Source organism: Protopterus annectens, chromosome 9.part0, assembly GCF_019279795.1.
Source record: "Protopterus annectens isolate FY-2018-M chromosome 9.part0, PAN1.0, whole genome shotgun sequence".
NCBI lineage: Eukaryota > Metazoa > Chordata > Ceratodontiformes > Protopteridae > Protopterus > Protopterus annectens.
In genome coordinates, this window is record NC_056743.1 from 454,190,944 (window position 1) to 454,215,260 (window position 24,317).

At 39.2% G+C, this 24,317-nt stretch overlaps 1 protein-coding gene across 3 annotated transcripts in view; it reads left to right on the forward strand.

The window, feature by feature from the left end:
* The window catches only part of ANK1 (ankyrin 1), a 1,899,552-nt gene that overhangs the window by 1,666,527 nt on the left and 208,708 nt on the right, over positions 1–24,317 (forward strand). For all 3 annotated transcript variants that reach the window (XM_044082993.1, XM_044082990.1, XM_044082992.1), the window contains one exon: positions 636–969. In XM_044082993.1, the coding sequence (XP_043938928.1) occupies positions 636–969 (334 nt within the window). The remainder of the gene's footprint in view (positions 1–635; positions 970–24,317) is intronic.

Below are 24,317 nucleotides of genomic sequence, written 5' to 3' on the forward strand. Positions count from 1 at the left end.
AAATCTTGATATGTTTATTTTTTAATCCTTGTCAACCCTTTTCACGTTTCCATATGTTATATCCTTCCTCTTTGATAATATTATGAACTCTTAATAAAATCCCTATATTACTGTGAGAAATAAGCAAAACTGCTGGTCATTGCTTAGCTATCTGTAAAAAGACATAAGACTTAATCTCTTTGAATTAGCTAAAATCAGAGTGAGTCTATTCAATTTCTGTGATGTATGAGTTATTGCAGAAAATAAAGCTGTCACCTGAGGACCATGGTGCTACCTGTTTGCAAGAGACCATTGCATGAGAACAATTTGAAAAGTAAAAATATTGTATAAATGAGAAAATTTGAAAAATGTATGAGCTGAGTGCTGATGTGAGCAGGTGAATGCATGTTATGGTTGCAGCCTTAACCTTAACTTGCCTTTTTATGTTAATAATGTTATTTTCAAACTTTGTGATAGTAATTGACATTTAATTATATCAGAAAAATGACACCTTCCATAAATAAAGAAATGCTGTATTTATTGAAGAATGGAAGATTAATTTGACTGCTATAACAAAATAAGGTTTGGCTAGGGATGGTCATGTATACTACTGCAGAACTAACAATATTTTCATTCTGAATCCACTTTCTTCCTAGAGAGAGGATCCCTAGTGGTTCCCCTCTCTCCATGCGGAAGGAGCAGCATGTGAGCAGCTGGGAACAAGGAATCCGGGATTCGTCAGAAACTTGGAGTCAGCAGCTAAGGTCAAGCCCAGTGGCATCTGCTAGGACTGTGGGACATGGTGATATAAAGGTTTACCATGAGACATTGGTTCAGCCTGCTAAGGACAGGACCCAGATAGAGTATATCAAGCAATACGTTGTGGGGAGCCCTGTTCATGAAACAACGCACAGCTACCAGCAAAGAGTAAACGAAGAATACGGAAAATTGTTTGGAGATGTGCCAAAAGGGTACTTTGTATCTAAAAAGGTAACAAATTTAAAACTGTTGCATGCTGAATCTTGAGCTGTAGTTTTTTGCTTGTTATTTTACCTTGCATTATAGATTTTTCATGGAAGCAGAATTTACTTTTTTTATATTCGTACAAGTTCTTTTGGGTTGGAGATATCTGGACCTCAGCAATAATATTTATAAATGTTTGTAATACAAATGAGTTTGTATGGACAATAATAGTTTCAGCATTCTGTCTTAACATTCTGTCAGTTTGTTAAGCTCCTGCCATTGTATTTATATCACTTATAGTACTTGCCCACAGAATGAAATGGTATACTTTCTGTAACATACCAGGACTTGCTTCATACTTTTAGTTCTTAGATTAAATTGAAGTCAGTATAGTTTATACAAGAAGTTGTATGACATTTTTTTGCCAATACTACAGAGTTTCAAGGGGTCTTAGACCCCAATAAAGAGTAATTACACAATAGCAGCAACATTTTTATGCTCCTTAAAAATATTACCACAGAATGTTTCTCCAATCATGTATTTCAAGCACGTGCTCCATCATAGACTATCTCTCTTGGTTAAGGGCATTACAAATTTCAACTGACCTTGATTTTTAGGTTTATCTCTGATTTTAGCTCAAATTTTTGATCTGTCACTTGTAAAATATATGACTCTTTAAGATAAGGTAGTGGTTTGCAATCAACAAATAACGGCAGTCATTTAAGTTATAGACTTTTTTCCTACTTCTGAATGTTCACTTTAATTACTGTATTTTATTATATCAGCCTTTTAAATCAGTAACACTAATATTTGGAAAAAAATGTCTCTGATTTATGACCTTTGTCATCATTATGTTTAACACTGCCCTTGATTGTGTAGATAAAAGATTGACAGCAATGAAGGGCATCTGTCTATCTCCAGAAGTTCAACTAGGTTTATACAGTACAAAGGAAGATGTCTAGCAATGAAGTTAGGTCAGTCAGATGATACAGGCTGGCTTACCTGTTTGGTAATGTTTCAGTTGTTCCTGCATTTACATTTCTGTCCCACTGGTCGACTCAGTATGCACTTGTGTGAAGTTTCTGCTACCACTCCCACTCTCAAGTAATGTTTGAGTATGTTGCTGCATGGATAATTTGTATGTGCCATTCTAATATCAACTGTTATATACATCTTCCTGTTGGATTGGGAGAGCTGTCTAATGGATGCTGTATACTAACACTTCTCTCTAGCAAAGTAGGTAATTTCCTAATACTAGCTTGATCTTGTGCATTTCTACGACCTACATCAGCAGTTTGTTCCAATAGCTGGATCATGCCTTCAGTGATGAACTTTTCAGGTTAGAAATTGGTTTTGACCATGGTTAAGCAAATGTTCTGCAAATAAGGTAAAATATAAAAGAAAATGCCTTTTTAGAACCCCATTATTATTTCTGTTTTGGTGTCTATCGCTTCTAGGTAAAAGTTGCAACATCTCTGGCTCTTGATGACTGGCCAACTCCAATATCATGGCTAGACTTACTAAGGGCCACTTTTTCAAGAAGTCAGAAATATGTTTCTAGAATTCTTCTTCTGCATAAAAGTGGTAACTGAGCACAGCAATTGTCTATGATGTTTCTTCTGCATCTGGAACTAAAACATCTGTCTAGTGTACCGTAGCATGTCAGCTTGCTGCCTGGGCCTTTGGCACTGCTGAAAGGAGATTAACTGAGGGGCTTGCCACCGTGCATAGAAAAAAAAAGAAAGGCACTACTAAGCTGACAGCCTATAGGGCTGGGAGAAATGCTCTAATAATCCTAAAACTAACTACTCCATTAGTACTACCTTAAAAATTAGCATTAGGGCTAGGATTAATGACAACAGTCTAGCTAGCAATATAAAGATTACACAATCTGGGTTGTTGAAGTTAAACTTAATCTGGAAGTTAGATATGAATTAAGGATTAGTTTAAGTATTTGGTTTATTGGAGAGGTACAGAGTAAGTGTCTGTTGAATATTTGGGTTATTATGTTTATATAATATGAATTCAATCCAGTTGTCCAGATTACATTGCATATACTTATCAGTAAACTACATCATGGTTTTGAGAAGCATACCTTCACCATAGTAATTGTAGACACTTTTTGAACTGGACACTTGGCTTTCTTAACAGTAGTTTCCAGTGCAGTGAAGTATAACACCCATTGGAAAGGCACTCGCTATTGTTTCACACAAGCTCATTTTGTTCCACTAAAATAAAATGGTTTCAGTCACAAACATGAAGTCAAAGGTTATAATTATGTTATCAAAGGGGCCAATGCCCTTAGTGAAGTCTCTTAGAGCTCAGTCCTGAAGGAAATCAATTTTGATGCCTTTTGTAACTAGCATCACACAGTGACTGAGAGTTCAACCTGCAGACTGTGCTGATACCTGTAAAGTTGTGATTTAGTAAGCAATATGATACGTAACATTTAAATTCATCCAACTGGTAAAAGGCATCACTTAGCAAATCATGCCATAAATGATTGTGGACTACTTGATAACTGTTAAAAGAGGATTTGTAAATTGCTTTGTCTTTTCATACTAAACTGTTGGCACAGTCACAAATGGTCACAAAAATTATGTGACATTTTGTGTTTAATTTCTAAAAATGGTAAGGGGAGGAATGTAAATGTCATAATAATGGTAATTTGGTTATGAGGCATCTGGATTATTGCTGGGTTTTCTTCTGCGTACCAGCCACAAAAAAACACAGGCACATTATTAAAAAGTCAGATATAATATCTCAAGGAATAAAAGTTGCATTGATTAACATATCAAGACAGATGAAGTTAAGAATTTATTAGTGCAAGACACAGGCTGTGTTTCAGCTGATGTAGAGCAATTCACTTGTATGTATGTGAAATGACAAGCTATTGAACATAGCTAAAGACTGGAAAATATGTGATAAAAATTCATTGGTATATGAGAATCTGCAAGGAACTTGTCATCATGGTCTTTTGAATACAGTAGATTTTATAAACAGAAGCAATGGAACTACATGTCTTGCTAGAGGCATGATTTTTATATGGCTAATGCAACCGTTTGAAGTTTTAAAGAGTCTTTATTTAGTGAAAGAAAAAACACATTATTCTATATGTGAAAATGACAGAGATGCATTTATGAACCATTTAAAAAAAATGCCTATCTTTGTAAGATGCAACTGAAATCGAAAGATTCATATATATTTATATTATTTATTTATGGCTTTCTCATGTGTCCTTGACACAGCAAATATCAGAAATCACTTGAATACTAATGTTAGTGTAAATAAAAAATTCCTTCTAATCGTGGTGCCATATTTTGGATATATTTCTCATGTTTCCACTATTTCTCAGCCATGGAGTTGGTATTATGCAAGTCTGGTTGGGTATTGTGGTATAGGGAAGATGAAAAAATGAAGAAAAAACTTTTTTGAGTTGTCCGGTAACTCTGAAGACAATGGGCAGCTTCTATATTTGTAAAAGTGATCACTTTCAAAGTGACAGATTGTGATATAATGTCTTATAGTACAAACTTCATTATATGATAGTTTTTTATGGTATATGATACTACAGTCATATCAGAGAACTGGGAAAATGACTGTTAGTAGTCATGATGCATACTTCCCAACCATACTGTATTACTCGTGTTTTACTGGATTTGAGGTCCAAATAGTGGGGTGCCACAATTCCTGAGTGGCACCCCTTAATTTCTGAATTTTCCGACTTTTTTATTTAAAACATTTTTTCCGCTTTTTTGAGCTGATGTAATCCCATGCATGATGATGTCAGCTCCATGAAATAGCCTGCCAGCCTGTTGGAATTGAGCTCAACAGTATAACATACATGTTGGTTCATAGGTTGGTACTAGGCTAACAGCCCTAGGGCCTATACAAGCCTAGCCATAACAATTCCTTGGCTATTTCTTCCCACAATATTTACTTCCCTGGACCCCTGTCTAGCAGGGCGACTGGCGTGATCCCTGGAGTAAATTACTGGTTCATAGCTTGGTCAACTCCGGAAGCCGCGAGGCTGTTGAATACAGCTGCAATTTATGGAACAGTACAGTAGCTGCTAATGGTGGTTGAAACAAAAGCTTGGAAGAGGGAAGGAAGGAAGGTACAAGCAGGACTGCTGTCGAGTTATTGATTATGTTATGCTGCCGAGGTGATCTGTGTTATGCTGCTGCCGAGGTGATTCTGTGTTATGCTGCTGCCGAGGTGATTCTGTGCTATGCAGCTGCTGCCGAGGTGATTCTATGTTAGTCTGCTGCTGCCGAGGTGATTCTGTGTTATGCTGCTGCTGCCGAGGTGATTCTGTGTTATGCTGCTGCCGAGGTGATTCTGTGTTATGCTGCTGCCAAGGTGATTCTGTGTTATGCTGCTGCCGAGGTGATTCTGTGTTATGCAGCTGCTGCCGAGGTGATTCTATGTTATTCTGCTGCTGCCGAGGTGATTCTGTGTTATGCTGCTGCTGCCGAGGTGATTCTGTGTTATGCAGCTGCTGCCGAGGTGATTCTATGTTAGTCTGCTGCTGCCGAGGTGATTCTGTGTTATGAAGCTGCCGAGGTGATTCTGTGTTATGTTGCTGCTGCCGAGGTGATTCTGTGTTATGCTGCTGCTGCTGAGGTGATTCTGTGTTATGAAGCTGCCGAGGTGATTCTGTGTTATGCTGCTGCTGCCGAGGTGATTCTGTGTTATGCTGCTGCTGCTGAGGTGATTCTGTGTTATGAAGCTGCCGAGGTGATTCTGTGTTATGCTGCTTCTGCTGAGGTGATTCTGTGTTATGAAGCTGCCGAGGTGATTGTGTTATGCTGCTGCCGAGGTGATTCTGTGTTATGAAGCTGCTGCCGAGATGATCTGTGTTATGCTGCTGCCACCAAGGTGATTCTGTGTTATGCTGCTGCCGAGGTGATTCTGTGTTATGCTGCTGCTGCCGAGGTGATTCTATGTTAGTCTGCTGCTGCCGAGGTGATTCTGTGTTATGCTGCTGCTGCTGAGGTGATTCTATGTTAGTCTGCTGCTGCCGAGGTGATTCTGTGTTATGCTGCTGCTGCTGAGGTGATTCTGTGTTATGAAGCTGCCGAGGTGATTCTGTGTTATGCTGCTGCCGAGGTGATTCTGTGTTATGAAGCTGCTGCCGAGATGATCTGTGTTATGCTGCTGCCGCCAAGGTGATTCTGTGTTATGCTGCTGCCGAGGTGATTCTGTGTTATGCTGCTGCTGAGGTGATTCTGTGTTATGCAGCTGCTGCCGAGGTGATTCTATGTTATTCTGCTGCTGCTGAGGTGATTCTGTGTTATGAAGCTGCTGCCGAGGTGATTCTGTGTTATGCTGCTGCCGAGGTGATTCTGTGTTATGCTGCTGCTGCTGAGGTGATTCTGTGTCATGAAGCTGCCGAGGTGATTCTGTGTCATGCTGCTGCTGCTGCCGAGGTGATTCTGTGTTATGAAGCTGCTGCCGAGGTGATTCTGTGTTATGAAGCTGCTGCCAAGGTGATTCTGTGTTATGCTGCTGCCGAGGTGATTCTGTGTTATGCTGCTGCCGAGTTTATTCTGTGTTATGCTGCTGCTGCCGAGGTGATTCTGTGTTATACTGCTGCCGTGGTGATTTGTGTTATGAAGCTGCTGCCGAGGTGATTCTGTGTTATACTGCTGCCGAGGTGATTCTGTGTTATGCTGCTGCTGCCGAGGTGATTCTGTGTTATGAAGCTGCTGCCGAGGTGATCTGTGTTATGCTGCTGCCGCCAAGGTGATTCTGTGTTATGCTGCTGCTGAGGTGATTCTGTGTTATGCTGCTGCCGAGGTGATTCTGTGTTATGCAGCTGCTGAAGTGATTCTGTGTTTTGCTGCTGCCAAGTTTATTCTGTGTTATGCTGCTGCTGCCGAGGTGATTCTGTGTTATACTGCTGCCGTGGTGATTTGTGTTATGCTGTTGCCGAGGTGATCTGTGTTATGTCGCTGCCGAAGTGATTCTGTGTTATGCTACTGTTGCCGAGGTTATTCTGTGTTATGCTGCTGCTGCTGAGGTGATTCTGTGTTATGCAGCTGCCAAGGTGATTCTGTGCTATGCTGCTGCCAAGGTGATCTGTGTTATGCAGCTGCTGAGTTGATTCTGTGTTATGCAGCTGCTAAGGTGATTCTGTGTTATGCTGCTGCCAAGGTGATTCTGTGCTATGCTGCTGCCGAGGTGATGCTGTGTTGATTCTGTGCTATGCTGCTGCCGAGGTGATTCTGTGTTATACTGCTGCCGAGGTGATTCTGTGTTATGCTGCTGCTGCCGAGGTGATTCTGTGTTATGAAGCTGCTGCCGAGGTGATCTGTGTTATGCTGCTGCCGCCAAGGTGATTCTGTGTTATGCTGCTGCCGAGGTGATGCTGTGTTATGCAGCTTCTGCCAAGGTGATTCTGTGTTATGCAGCTGCCGCCAAGGTGATTCTGTGTTATGCAGCTGCCAAAGTGATTCTGTGTTATGGTGTGTGTGTGTGTGTGTGTGTGTGTGTGTGTGTGTGTGTGTGTGTGTGTGTGTGTGTGTGTATATGACTCCAGGAACATTGAAAAAATTTGTGTGAATGAACAGAACATGTCAGCCGTTATTTAGCTGTCCTGAATGGTATGGTCATAGCCAAACATGGTCAAAGTAAAAAAGTTCCAACTAACTTTTTATGTGAATTGGGCAGCATGATAGGGATGTTGCATATTTCTGGAACCTGTAGAGTTTGCACATTTAGTCTTTGTCACATATGGTCAGATGGCCACTGGAATATATACAAAGGACAATGACTGGGACTGTGGTGATAGATTGCAAGTATTCAAAAAATGGATGTCATGAAATTTGAAATCTTTCGAGCTGAATGTCTTAACTCCATTTTGGTATCACTTGTGTCTTGAGCTGATGATATGATCAATGGCAAATTAAGAGTTGTAGTACTTGTCACTTTCAGTTAAATTAGAGCTTGGTGAATCTGAGTGTTTTTTGATGCCAGTTTGTTTTCTTTAGAATATTTGTATTTTCAGGTGCTGCATTGGCTGAAAATTCTCATATGCTGGAACAAATTTAGTGATTGCAGAAAGACACAGAGTTAAGTTTGAAAGCAGTACTATGTATTTGTTCCACATAACAGTTTTAAGGAAAAGATTGTTATGCTGTTTATTGTGCTGTTTGGATAGGAAACTGGCAAGATACACTGATGAACTGTATACTTCGTTATGTACATTGTTTCTCCCGTACTTGCCACTAATCTATTTTTTTTTAATTGTTTCTAGTTTGTTGTTATTTTTGTAGGATCATGGTCACTGTTGATCTTTTCATTTGTTCATTCACATGAAGTTTTTATTCAATCATTTCTTTTTTTACTGTAATAATGGTCCTGTCTTTTTTGTATACAACTGTTAAATGTGTCCAGGTATTCAACATTTCAATTCTATAGGGCTTCTGCATAGTTATTAATTCTATTTACAACTATTGAAAATTTATAGGTATGTAATTTTGGCTGCAAAACATATTGATGGATAAACAATACCAGATATTAAGACTATTGTTCTTGAAAATAGATGAGTGTATATCTGTGGGAAAAATATGTAACGTTCATGAATATTTTATGGAAATTCTCTTGTGTCTTCTGTCCTAATTCAGTAATGAGAGCATTATGAACATCATAAGGGAAGCATCAACTCTCAAATATTTCAAATTTTGCAGATTGTCTTGTCTAATAAAGTTTTTGATTTTTTGGCAATTCACTGACGCTTAGCATTTCCTACTTTTTGTTGTTCAGCAGATGCATTTTGATGCAGAATCCATTGTTATGCTAGCTTTCTGAGTAAATTAGAGTTGTTGTGTCTTTCGGCTTTTCCCGGTTAGGGGTTGCCACAGCGGAACTCCGGTCCGCTAATGATTGGCTGTAGATTTTTACGTGCCGAGTTGCCAGCTGTGATGCACAACCTTCAACGAAGGTATGCCCATTCACGCATGTCTCCACACAGAAGATGCTCTAGCTGAGAATCGAACAGGACAGCATCTTACTGTGAGGCGACAACGCTATCGCAGCACCACCACGGACCTTTGCCCTCATTATTTTTGGATTTGTGCCTGATTTTTTAACAAAGCAATTGACAGCGGTAGTGATCCTCAACAAACTATGTTATACAGTCTGCTCCATTCTGAGATCTCTGTGCTCATAGTTTACCAAATGAGTCATGCAGGTGTGCAAGAGTAACACCTTACTTTATAGGCAGTAGTAGTAGTCCAGTTCTGGCTTTGCTGTACCTCTTCACTGACCAGAAGATGAAAATTGTGTATATTTGCTGCAGTCAGGTATATCATGACCAAAGGCACTGAACTGTATGTCTGAATGCTGAGTGCACTGTGAATCACATCACGATTTCTGCACATGGTAAGATGGTGTGAAGCAAAATGTACTTATAATAACCATTACATAATAACTATAACGAATAGCCATAGCTACCTCTGGTAGAAGCATTTAGGTACTATTAAGTATAGAGGTATGATACTACTAACATGTTTGTATGCTTACTTTTTGAATTGTGACGTTATCCCTAACTGGTGCATTTAACCCATTTTCTAAAATAGTAATAATAAGATCTTAATTTATATTTTATTTTATCCATTCTTCTGTTAAACACTTTTGAACATTCAGCCACATAATTTATATGCAGGCTGTCAGCTTATTTGCCCATAGATATGACCTAATGTGTAAGACCGAGCCCAGTTAGCAATCACAACTTTCCCAAGGTAAACTCCTTGACCTGCCTAGCAAATTTTAGCACTTTATTCAGTTTTTATACCTACTCCAGTAACCAAATTGTACCCTCCTTCATACACATTTCCATGATAAGCATGTGTTAAGACTATATTGTCATCATTAGGAAAACTCCAAGCTCCCTAAAATCCTTCTGAAATGCCTGACCTAAATAATGCATTATAATAAGTGTGCTGTATTATACAAGGAATATAATTTACTAAAGTCAGGATGGTGTATCAAAGAATACATGTATGTTTCTTGTTTCATGTGCAAGGGGACTATGATTTGAAAACAGCCCAAAGGTAATCTTTATCCACCACTGGCCAGATGTATTTTCTTTGGATGTGGCGTTGGTTTCAATGCTGTTTCAATGAATGTGAGTTTCAAGGGCAGAGAAGTTTTAATGTTAAGCCTGTTTTCATTGCGAGACAGTATTGCTTTGTTTAGCAGATGTCTATTAGTGTTTGTACATTGTGCTATAAAATGTAAAATAAAATCCAGATAATCATTGTAGATGTAAAGCAGTATGCACATTAGTGTTTATGGTAAATGGGTCGAAATAGCCAGGTAATGGGACATTGGAATGGCTGCAGGGAGACTCGGGCCATATTTTGGTTGTCTGTTCTTCCATTTGCATTTGAAAGTTGGTATCCCATAATTCCATTGGAGTGGGTGTGGTTACATAATTATGTATGCAAATTTTATGTTAATCGGCAATCAGATTTGTACTTATTTTTCATGGGCCTTTGTCTAGATTTTTGATGTTTCCAGTTTGAGAGGTATGGATACAGTACATTTTTCAGTAGGGAATAAAGAAGAATATAACACCCATATTTTAAAGATTTCAATACTTTTGAAAATATAAGACAGGTAAATTAACTTCAGGCTAATAAAATAGAATATTACTGAATTAACTATTAATATATGTGATGCATGATATAGGTCAGAGTAATGACAGATGGCAAAGATAAGAATGTAATTTACTAAGCTTGTTTCCTGCCTTTCCTGTAACTAGTCCAGTCCAGATACAGATTTGCTGTAACCAGGACTGTTTGTAAGCTTCTGAGCCCCCAAAGCCTTTCTGTGTTGAAGGGAAGCCTTCTAGCTTATCGGTGGGAGTGGTAAGCACTAGGTAGCCTGTCTACCACAAGAGTGGTTTCTGGCCCAGAAATTGTAGTTTATTGGCTGCTTGGCAGTTTTTCCATCTATTTCAACTTTCTGGCTTAAAAGCCCACGTCTGCACTTGTTTTCCACCTTTCCTGTAACTAGTCTAGTCTAGATATATATTTGCTGTATCCAGGACTGTTTGTAAACTTCTGAGCCCCCCAAGCCTTTCTGTGCTGGAGGGAAGCCTTCTAGCTTATCAGTGGGAGTGGTAAGCACTAGGTAGCCTATCTACCACAAGAGTGGTTTCTGGCCCAGAAATTGTAGTTTATTGGCCGTTTGGCAGTTTTTCCATCTCTTTCAACTTACTGGTTTAAAAGCCCGTGTTTTTGCTTGTTTCCCATCTTTCCTGTAACTAGCCTAGTCCAGATACAGATTTGCTGTATCCAGGACTGCTTGTAAGTTTCTGAGTCGCCCAAGCCTTTCTGTGTTGGAGGGAAGCCTTCTATCTTAACAGTGGGAGTGGTAAGCACCAGGTAGCCTACCTACCACAAGAGTGGTTTCTGCCCAGAAATTGTAGTTTATTGGCTGGGCAGTTTTTCCACCTCTTTCAACTTTCTGGTTTAAAAGCCTGCATTTGTGCTTGTTTCCCATCTTTCCTGTAACCAGTCCAGTCCAGATACAGATTTGCTGTATCCAGGACTGTTTGTAAGCTTTTGCGCCCCCCAAACCTTTCTGTGTTGGAGGGAAGCATACATATTTGTTGTATCCAGGACTGCTTGTATGCTTCTGAGCCTCCAAACCTTTCTGTGTTGGAGGAAGCCTTCTAGCTTATCAGTGGGAGAGGTAAGCACTAGGTAGCCTATCTACCACAAGATTGGTTTCTGGCCCAGAAATTGTAGTTTATTGGCTGTTTGGGCAGTTTTTACATCTCTTTCAACCTTCTGGTTTAAAAGCCAGCGTTTGTGCTTGTTTCCCACCTTTCATGTAACTAGTCTAGTGCAGATACAGATTCGCTGTATCCAGGACTGTTTGTAAGCTTCTGAGCTCCCCAAGCCTTTCTGTGTTGGAGGGAAGCATTTTAGCTTATCAGTGGGAGTGGTAAGCACTAGGTAGCCTATTTACCACAAGATCCAGGTACAGATTCTTAGTTTTAGTATTTGAATTTGCTTTTTCGTGCTCAGCATTTGTTCAGAACTTGTTGTTAGCACTAAATAAGCTATAAATTACTACAGCACTCAACCTTCCTCTTTACCTAGAGGAAAACAGTTTTTGTACTTACTTTCCTGACTTGCTTAGAGAAAAACAGCTGTGATACTCAGTTTCCTCACTTGTCTAGAGGAAAGTATTTTTATTCAGGCATGTCCAAGGCTCACCTCACAGTGTTCTCTCCTGTCTATTTGATGAATCTGGGCATCTTGAGGCAATGTAGCAATTGCCTCATGTACACAGACAACCTTCTCCTCCTACCACCCAACACCACAACCTGTGAGAGATGCACTTATCTAGCCAAACTGGAGGTAAAGCTCTGTCCAACCAAGACTGAACTTGACAGTCAAGAGGAGAAGGTAGTCACTTGCACCACACCACACTCATCACATAGTCCCACTAAACCTACACCACCAAAATCCACACATAGAAACACAAAAACATTTGTGGAGGCTCTCAATAATAATCTGCTCAAGCAACAGGGACCTCCAAAGCAGAAACGCAAGCAACCTCCATCCCCAAACACAACCCAAATGACACATAGCCCACAGACTCAGTGTGCCAATAAACCACAGCCCATAAGGCAAAACAACGTACCCAACACACTAGTCATAGGTGACTCTATAGTCAGGTGCACTGATGTCCCACTTACCAGGCTAAACAAGTAAAAGGTTACTTTCAGCTGCCTGTTGGGTGCCAGGATCCGCCACATAACCCACGCACTCAGGTCACTCCACAATAAGTACAAATATGACTCTGTCATTGTCCATGTTGGTGTGAACGACCTGAGATGTACCTCCCTGGACTACATGAAAAGAGACATGGAAGAGCTCTCTGATCTTGTAGCCCTGGCAGGTATGACCCTAGCCCTGAGTAGCATCCTGCCATTGCTCAGAATGATACCGCAGTACAAGGATAAAATGATTGACTTCAACAATTGGCTAAGCTCCTGGTGTCATTCTAAGGGGATCCAGTATCTGTCTGCCTGGGATGACATGGTCAACAGACCACGATGCTTTGCCAGAGATGACCTGCACCTGTCACCCCTGGGATTCTGGATACTGGCTAAGGGTCTTGCCGCCCCTATAGTGCCTTTTTTAGGCAAGGTTCAAATGACAAATTTACCACTGTAACAGGAACAGTGAAGCAAAATACTGAGGGTAATGCTACTCAATGCTAGAAGTCTAAATCTCAAAATGCACTCACTCGAGGCACTCCTTAAAATGGAAAACATTGATATCTGTGCAGTGACTGAGACCTAGTTCAAGGATCCAGAGAGCACCCCTGCACTATCAGGCTATAACTCATACCACACTTTTTCGCCATCTAACCTGGACCAGAACAACAAAGGCGGAGGTGTGTCCATATTCATTAAGGATATCCACACCTCCAGGCTAGTTGCACAGCATAATGCATCCAAGGTTATCCAAGTGCAACTAAATCTGGCAAAACTGCAATCCAAACTGTAGCTTGCTACAAATCCCCCATCTTGCCCCAGGATTCCCACTCCTCTTTTCTTTATATACTGGAAAATATTAGGGTTCAACCAAACACCCTAATAATGAGCGATGTCAACTACCCCACTATTAACTGGGAAAAGTACTCATGTACCAACTCCTTCGCTCAGCGCTTTCTGGAATTCATAAATTCCAATGCCCTGGATCAACTTATCCACACCCCCTCCAGGGGCAACAATATCCTAGACCTAGTCATTACCAACATGAGTGACCAGTGCTCCACACCTGAAGTCAACTCCTTGTTGGTCAGATCCGACCATGAGCTAATCACCCTAGATATCCACATCCCACCCCCACCCACCATTAAGGAAACCATGGTAAAAAATTTCTCCAAAGTCAACTTCATGCTTCTTAAGACAGAAGTAGCAAATTTCATGACACCCATACAGATGGACAATACAGTTACGACTGCTGAATCTTACACAAATGCACTCTACAAGCACTTACACGAGTGAATGGATCGTGCTGTCCCAAATAGAAACAAGATGCTATCTTCCAAAAAAAGGAAGCCAATCTGGTGTTCCACTGCCATAAACAAACTCTACAACAGCAGGAAGAAACTGTTGCAAAAGAGAGTAAAATCCCATGAGTGGAGGAGCTCCCTGGTCAGCCTCAGTAAGAAGCTGAGATCCCTTATAAGATCCTCCAAAGCTAGCTACGAAAACAAAATCACCACTGATTCTAAGGGCAACCACAAAGCATTCTATAGCTATGTCAAGAATCTCAATGGCAACACCCGGATGTGCTCTGAGTTACAGCAAAATGGCCCGAAATTTACAGAACAAACTGATATATCCAACGTCCTGGCAGATAGGTTCAGTGCTAACTTTACCCCCCTCTCACCCCCTAAAGGGCCCATATCTATACAGGAAGAATGCAGAGTTCCTGTAATTACATCATATGCAAGTAAAAGCTGCAATCTCTAAAACCAAAAACATAGCATCTGTGGGACCAACATCCCAGACTGCGTTTTAGACGAACTTCAGAATGAACTGGCTCCCCACCTAAGTACCATGTTCATTTATAGTCTCACATCAGGCTTTGTGCCCACTGAATGGTGCACAGCAACAGTTATCCCACTCCACAAAGCGGGAGCCACCACTAATCCTGGGAACTATCACCCTATTAGCCTGATGAGCCTGGTCTGCTAGGCCATGGAACATATCATCATGGTACTCATAAATAAAGACATTGGTAACCTCCAAACTCTGGACCCCATCCAGTTCGGGTTTGTGAAAGGCAGATCATGCCTTCTGAACCTGATCAACTTCTTTGAGGCAGTCACCAAAGCCGTAGAAGAGGGTAAGGTGGTTCACACAGCCTATCTTGACCTTGCCAAGGCTTTCAACACCATCCCCCATTCTGGAATTATAGCTAAACACTCTAAACTAGGTATAAATCCCTACATCACAAGATGGGTTGCCAACTGGCTCACTGACAGAACCCACACTACAAAAGTTGCAGACTGCAAGTCTGACTTCAAACCAGTGAAAAGTGGAGTATCACAGGGTTCAGTCCTGGGACCTCTCCTGTTTGGTATCTACTTCTCTGAAGTACAGGCTAACACAGAAGCCATCTAGCTAATGAAGTTTGCAGATGACTGCAAGCTAGGAGCCATAGTCAAGTCCCCAAATGATGTGGATATCCCACTGAAGGGCCTCACTGAGACAGATGCCTGGTATCAGAGGCATGGCCTCAAGGTCAGTGCTAAAAAGTGCATTGTCATCCCCTTTGGTAAAAACTCTGTACCCATGAACTACCACATAAATAGCAGTCTGCTTAATGCCGAATGTGTGATAAGAGACCTTGGGACCCAGGTGGACAGTAGTCTCTCCTTTGATAATCACATCGCCACCGTAGTCAGGAAATCCTTCTATGTGGCGCACACATCACAAAAGGGTTCTCATCCAGGAAAAAAAGGTAATTGTTCCCCTCTACTCGGCACTCATTAGACCCATTATACAGTACAATGCCCCTTTTGGAATGTACCTCACAAGACATCTGCAGCAGCTGGAAAGGCCACAGAAGTACCTAACAAAGAGGATTACTGGCCTCAAACAGATGCCTTACACTGACCATCTCAAAAAACTCCAGCTTTACTCTGCAGCATATTGCCTACTCTGAGGAGATCTCTGTCTAACATATAAAGGTTAAACCCAGAGCTGTTGGACATGCTACACCTAAAGAAATCCCAATCCCTCCGAGCTACATGCTCTAGGGACCTAAAACTTGTCACCACAATAAACAGGACATGCTGGAGGGATAGATTCCTGTCCCAGAGGCTTCCTGTTCTCTGGAACAAGCTACCCATCTATGTCAAGCAAAGTTCCTCATTAGCACTCTTCAAGAAAAATCTTGATGAGTGGATGGGAAATAGGAAATACACCCCGGGGATCACTTCTGTGGCTCTGCTCAACAGGGCTGCAGGAAATTAACTTTCTTGGGTGGCATAAGCTAGGGAACCTTGTTGGCTAGGCTTACTTAGGCCCTTGGGCCGATAGCCTAGTATCTACCTATGAACCTATATGTGGGCTTTTAAAGTGCTGGCATTCATCAGAAAAAATCAGGTAGAGATTTTTTGGTACCTTCATATGATCTCATGTAATAAAGTATTTTATGCCATTAAACAATTTAACCCTAAAGGCTGAGTGTTGTAGTTAGGGTGTGTAGTCACCTTTGGATAATTAAAAAAAAATGATAATCATTCACAAATATGTCATCACTACCAAATAAGATTATTTGTTTAAAGAAAATATTGAAAACTGCCGGGTTATTAGAAAATTACCACCAAGCCTGTATGGCTACACATCTGCAATTGTTTTTTCAGAACTAATTCCAGCAGGGGAAAACTGTCAAATGCCGACACTAATGAAAATGCCATGAAGTACAAAAAAAAAAAAATTGAAAAGGGAAGCGCCTTGTATCCTCCCACATCTCCAAACGTCTAAATATAGTAATGTTGAGACTGTGTAATAGTGAAGCTAAAAATAAACTTCTAAACCCCAATGTTCCAGAATCTCAAAAAAGGAATCAATGAACTAGGGAGTCCCAGTTTTACAAAACCCCGAGTAACTAGTAATGTATATCCAGGCCATCAGACGTGATGGAAGCACATTTTTGCTGTTATTCATTCTGGCCATGTTTACAGTATGCTTACTTTTAGGATTTCATATACTATTAACAGAGACAGTATCATTATCAAGTTCTATCCCCAAAGGACAATTGAAGTTCTGTGATTACATCCTATCTCATTATTGTGCTAAAAGTAATTTCGATTAAAATTAGCAAAGTTCCAGGTACTTTATTCCCCCAAATAATTGCAGGATAATAGCTTTGACAGGTATTGCTGATTCTGGATCAGATTTCCTAATTCTAGGGTTTGGCTTGTGAGCCTTTGAAGAGTCTGCGTGGCTAATTTTAGAACTTTGATTTCATAGTTTGGAGTAAAGGTATGTCTACAGTGCACTGAAGAAGATGGTTCTGAATATGATAGAACTACTGATGCGGAATATTTTCTTCTTTAAATGTTAAAAGGAAAAAAATCATTGAGACTCTTTTTTAACTTCAGTTATTCCACAGTGGAACATTAGCCCTACATCAAGGCCTCAAACTGGGACTGGGATGATCTCACACTTCAGTATTAAACATGTACAGTATGGTTCATTAAATGTGACCTGGGAGTTACACAGCAGTGTGTGTATTTGTGGGTGGGGGTGTATTTGCTCCTTTTAAATTGTACATTGAATCTGCAGCACCGTTTTATAAAGAAAGACAGTTTCCTTTATCCCAGAGACTGGACCATAACATGTTGGAGTCACACCTCTGTACTGAAATTTGATAACATTACATCGAAGATCTGGGTATCTAATGCCATGACATGAGTAATGGGTGTGAGATAAAGTTCTGGGATGAGATGAGTCACAATGTTTGTTATCTAGTGCCATACTAAAACCACACAATTTGTGTGAGTGTCCTGCTGTGGGACTGGGAGAAGCACACATTGTAGAGGTGGTATCTTCCAGTGACACATACTGGGTGGTTGTAGGGGGTGGGGTAGGATGGATTATTTATTCTTCATGGTTGTCAGCAGTTAAGGGAGGAAAGGGGAGTTATACACATCTCAGGACTCACACACCTGATCTGAGAGTTCACATCTCTTCATTTGCTACAACTGCTACTACAGCTGTTCTGCCTGGTATAAGCAATTTCTGATTTACCATTATATAATGTAACTTGGTTGAGTCCCGCTAGGAAAACCCACCATTTTTTCTGCTGGTCTGAGACAGCATGCTTACATTGCTAAGATAATTTTAATTACCAATAATTGTAATTGTGTAGTGTTAAGAAACACTGGTACTCTCTGCCATTAGCACTCATTTGAAGAAGTCTGTAGTGCTTGTAAATAGTTTAGAAGACAAAAGCATTATCTTTCTCTTTATTGGCTTATTAACATTTCCTTTTAGTTCATCCAAACTGTATTTTTAGTTATTTATTTAGTTAGTGTTGCTGTTATTACTACTACTAATTCTGTTAAAACAAGGAAACTATGTTTCAAATATATATATATATATATATATATATATATATATATAAAAACATATACATGTGTATGCATATACATATATGTGCGTGTGTATATGTTTAATATCACCAGCACATTCAGCTGTCACTGATGAACTCACCCTCCTCAAATTTGAGACATATTTGACAGCATTCTATAAAGGACTACCTTAGAAAGCAACATGCAATTTACATCAAGGAACTTTTATACAAATATTAATATGAACAAAAACTATTTCACTTTAACTTGTTCAGACATTCAGAGTCCTCCTAAAGAATAATGACATAAAGTGAGATTTATACTTTATAGTTCTTTTACCGGATGAACACACTTAACAAACTTCTGCTGTTTTTCATCTTCTTCTTGCGGAACCATAGTTCACAAGTCTAAACTACTCTAGTGGGTTTGATGATTTACAGTTTTCCTACTTATTCACTAATTCCATTTTGTTTCTGGTATTCTTTCTTAACATCTGACTCTCCCATCACCGTCTGTGGTTTCAGTCCAGTGTACTCCTGATTCTTCCTTTCAGCTCTTGGGCTTGCTGGTATGATTGCATCTTTATTAATATACATCCTAGGTGCTTCCTGATACCCAGATTCAGAATGGCACACACAATGTACCCTCTCAATTAAAGAATCCTGCTGGGAAACACTAGTCCAGTTGTTTGTATGTATGTTCATAGTGTTTTCCTCCAGTTTCTCTAGTACAGCAAAAAATGTTGGTTTTCTATTCGTACTTTGTCTTCTAACTTTACTTTTGTTTTAAGTTCTTGAGAAACCTCACATAAATCCTATCTTTTCTTCTCCGAGTTCTGAAATATTTATCAGTTCATCTGAATGGCTGCTTAAATTTTCTTCCATTTTTTTAACCTTTTGTTATTTGATGTTATATATATTTTTTCACTTGTTTTAAACACCCTGAGTGCCTCTGGTTTATTTTTCCCTAAATTCGTGGAAGCCATCTTCTGTACTAAAGCTGTAAGGTGAACATCATTTTTTTTTGCACAGCTCAAGTTCAAGAGCAAATTTATTTAGGTGTTTTAAATAAAACGTCATTATAATATAAAGCAAAAAATGAGACATTTGCAAGCGTGGCATCAACAAAAGCAGAATAATACAGAATGTCATCAAAGAGGGGCCAGTCTTGAAGCCACCAAGGCAGTAAATTCAACAGGTAAAGTGCTAGGTAGTAAAATGAGCAAAAGCCCAAAGTTTTCAGATTTGTCAGAGAAACTGCTAGCAGCCCATCAGTGGCTGAATGCAAAATTTGTACAGGGTAGTAAAGCATGATAAGAACCCAAGGACCCATATCATGAATGGACAGATATGCTAACAGTAGCAGTAGTATTTTGTAAATTATCCTGTAGCAGATGGGAAGTAATTGAAGGCTGTGCAGATCAGGTATATGTTGAGAATTTAGAGCACCAGTATGTGCCAGTAAGTAGCCTTGCCAAGGAGTTCTGCACCATCTGTAAATGATAAATGTTCAGTGTTAGGTAGGCCCAAGTAGAGGGCAATGCAGTCATCCAGTTTGGAGGAGACCAGGGCATGAACAACAATTGAGAGATCAGCTTGAGGTATTAAGTGCTTAATCCTGGAAATCTTTTTTTTTTTAGATTGAAACAGGATGTATTCACTAAAGCTGGCACATGACCCTGAAATGTCAGTTGTGTATCAAGATTCTGCACCTTGTGGACAAATTCAAGTGTATCAGCATACAGGATACAATTTTCAAGGTGGTGGCAGAAGAATCTCTCAGAGCTGAATGAATAATCAATACATCAGTCTTTGTCGTGTTCAGTTTTAATTGATTTTCAGTTAAATGTGTATGTATGTCTTCAGAGTCATCAGCCAGAGAATAAATGCATGCCATCTCATCCTGTGGAAACAAGGAGTAGATTTAAATGTCTGTTCTACATCAAACCTTTTTCCCTCAATATTTTTCCTTAGAGGGTATGTACACACTGAACAGTAAAGAACCCAGATTAGAACCTTGAGAAATTCCACATTCAAGGTGGTATAATGAAGAGGTGTTGAGTCCAGAACAGACTGTATGTGTATAGTTAAACAGGTAGCAGAAATCCCACAAAAAGATTGCAGGTACTTTATTAAAATGCAATGATCCACTTTGTCAAAAGCTGCAGCGATATACAAGAGGACCAGAACTGTATAATGCTGCTGGGCTCTTGCCATAATGAAATCATTAACCACTCTAATGAAGGTAGTTTCAGGGCTAAGGTGAGGATCAAATCCTGACTGGAAAGTCCACTATCATTAAGATAGGGCTCTACTGCTTTTTTATTTATTTCCAGTTTGATGACTGGGGAAGTCCAAAGGCTCAAGCAAGACCCATTTTCAGTGGAGGCCCGGGGAGAAAAGCTCCAAATGCAGTTAACAGAATATAACATAAGTATGGAATATACAGCATAGAAAAGCATAAATATACAATTTAAAATACAAATACAAAATCAGGGACTATACGTTTAAAAAAACACAAATGTTAAAATATAGATAAAGTCAAAAGTACTACAGATAATATAATTAAAAGTAAATAATTTACTGAATAATCTTATCCCAAAAGGGGAGAGTAGAGATCAGGTGATAGTTATTTAATTTTAACCAAGGTCTGCTTCAAAGCCAAGGGAAATATAATATCCCTCAAGGATGTTACCAAGATCTGATAAATCACTGGACCCGCTGCATCATAGTTGCAAGTTTCTAGCAGGCTGGAGATTCTTTTTCTCTTCTTCTTCTTTTCTGATTGTTTTGTATTACTTTTCCCAAATTTCTTCTTTGCTGGTATCAAAGATGTGTAATTTTCAGCCAGTAACCAAATTTTACCCAAGCTGATACCTTTCACTGGCTGCTTTAACAATCTCTTAATTGTCACACTGGCAGAGCTCAAATCAATGCGTTATTCAGCTGGCCGCCATTTTTGAAGTATAGTTTTCAGTAAATTGAGTTGCTAAATGTCTGTGTTTGTCCACTTACCAGGCTATCTTGACTATGTATATCTTTCATAACAGTATAGAGGTGTGACATAATCTATCATCATTGCCACCTTAACAATACACACAGAACACTTTGTATCTAAAATTAATTCCAACCAGGACTTCCGTAACCGGTGGAGTCGAAAATGCTGTAGAAAGAATAGCAAGCTATGAAACCAATATGGAACAGGCTATTATAATAGAGAGGTTAAAGAAAGAAGGCCGCTGTGTTTGTCAGGAGTAGACAAAAGGAGGGCATGCTATTAAAGGCAGGGTGGTTGAAAAGAGAAATTGCAAAGGGATGTTAAATGGAGAGGCATCAGTACTATTAAGGTAGAAAAACAGAACAGTGTGCATAGCAAGAGGTGATGAATGAAAACGTTTAAAAAGATAAGTGGGATACAGAAAAGGGAGATAAGTAGTAGTTAGAAGAGTGTTGGGAGTGCTTGGACAAAACGCAAAGGGGACACTATTAGAATCTGAAGAGTCCAGAGGGTTTGGAAAGAAATGTCATAAAGCTTTGATATGTTATATGAAGCATGACTTGGTATAATTAGGAAATGCAGCATATGAACAATAATACAATAATTTTTGTTTGTTAAGATATATTGATGAATACCTCTGAATGTTATAGGACAAACCATGTTCAGATATGATGTATATAATCTCAATAAAAATGATTTTGTGAGAAAAAAATCTCTGTAGGACTGTAGGATATGAGTAAAACTGATGCCACAACACTGGAACAGCATCCAAGCAGGCAATTTGAACCTTGAGCCGCCATAAGTATTATAGAAATTATTGTTTTCAGTTTTTCTTTAATACTTGCTCCCTGATATTACAGATAAAACCAGAATATATAATTACCAATGCATAACAGTGGCCAAGATAACTAGATTGTGATAAACTATGAATCATAAAAGCAAAACTAACTTAGGCTTGCTCTAAGGAGCTTCTCTTTCACTTGTCATTTTACTTACAAATTCCATAATTTTTCTCTCCTAATATTAACAATAAAAAAGGATGCTCACCTGGAATGCAGATTCTGAAATGAAGATGAGGGGCGTTAAGTTACAGCAGCACTATACTGATGCAGATATTACAAAACTCAGGAACAAATGTGCGTATGTCCATAAACATCTTATAAACCATAACTACAGTAATGGTTACAATGTCTTATGAAATGCAGAAGCTCAGATCTGCAAATGAACTGACTGAGAGCTGCTGTAGCATTCAACACTAAGGGGAGAAACAATGTAGTAAATGAAACAGTTACAGTAACGAGCAGGCCTGATTTATCTTATAGAATATTGTTTTTAACAGAAAATAATCATTCTTTGGCAGTTAGCGCAGAGAATTAAGGCAACAAGCTGTTAATTAGTTGCTTCCAGTGGTCTAGGGTTTCAGTCCCTTGGGCTCCATTTGTTAACTGAGTAACTGTCATCAAGTTATTTAACTACACAGTCCTGTCTTGAAATCGGACTAGGCTCTTCCTGGACTGCATGTCTTTTAACTACTTATGAACTCACAGTTATCTCTGTAAATAAGAGACAGTTCTGAAATTCATTCCTTTTAGTACAGTATTTTACTGTCTTTCTCAGCCCTGCATAACTATTGTGTACATTTTTCTAATCACTTTAAGATGTATTCTGCACAAGGTCGGTCATTTTAGAATCCATCCCCTATATTTGTACTCAGAGGTATGTCTCCATCATTGCTAATGCAGTATGTATTGTAGTAAAACACCTACAAAGTTTGAAGTGTGGTATACATTACTAAATGCATATTATTGTAAGCATGGTGAATATTGTTTGTGTGCACTCCTGCTGCAAACTAGTGTGAACTTCATCTGTAGTAGCATTTGCTTGCTCTAATGGGGTTTCTTGGCTTAAGGATCTTCTGCAGCCCTATATACTCCGACCCCATGTAGGAAATGGGAAAAAGGGGTTGTTGATGATGATGATGATGTCTTCCAAGCTCTTCAGTGATAAAAAGGGGCTCTCATTTTTCAGATCCATGCTAAAATGCATGATTTGCTATCTCAGAAAGAAAGATTGCATTTTTGCTTTGCAGAATCACTTTCTTTACACTGTGTGAAATTGTTTAATATCTGTATTCCAGCAGCATGATGAAACATTTCATTGGTATTTTCTAATAATGCTGTTCAAACTTTCAGTTTTTAAACTATATTTGCTTAAGAAAAATACAGCCTCATAGTATGATCGGTTTACATAGTTTTTTGTCAGGATATACAGTATACTAATCTCAAACATCTTCCTTTTAATGCCTGGCGTTATCAAATCTAGAGCAAAATGCATCTGTTGCAGCAGGTGGTTTTCTCTTCCTTTGAGAAATCAGCTGTTCCATGTATATATTTTGGCCTGAATTCAAGATAGGGTATCAAAAAATGACTTATGTTTTTACCATTTGCTGAAATCTGCTTAAATAACAATGCAACTTTTACAGTTTTACAATATTTTCTCCCAGAATTCACTATATTAAAATTTAACTTTAAAAAAAATGCAGTAGTTGTTTGTCTAATCATGTCAAAGGGCCCAGTTCCAAAAGATTTGCTCTCTGTGTAAGTCACAGCTTACACTGAGAGCAGATCTTTTGGAAAGTGGCTCCGGATTTAAGTCTGTTTATCGATAGGCCTTACACCAAAATAAGTCACTTACACAGGGAAGGCATACAACTAATTAAGTCAGTTGAACTGATAGCAAATCATTCATAATCAGGGCAGACTTACACTGAGAGCAACTCTGTTATCTGGCCTAAAATATACTGTTTGTAGTTCAACAGGAGACTTTTTTCTTGCTTTATTAAATTCCCTTTTGCACAATATGTGACTATTTTTTAGTACTTGTATTCATGAAATACTTTCATAATAACATTATGTGAAGCAAGTGTAATTATTGAAGACAGAAAGGCATTCTACATTGTATTTAGTTGGTAAAATGCAGCTTCACAAATCTGTGAAATGATTAAACTGTGCTCCTAAAATTTACTGTATAGCCATTTTCTGACCATTTCATATCTCTCATTGGGTGTGTTTCTCAGGCTAAGGTAAAGGTGCAATTTTTCCCTACAGACTGAAACTTTGTCCTCATTATGTGAAATCGTATTTCCATTTCTGTTGTTCCATCCTAAAGTAAGTGCGTGATGGTTTGGGGTATATGGGACTACAGAATTTTACATTTCTATATCAGTGTCTCGTTTGATGAAGTTAGGTTCT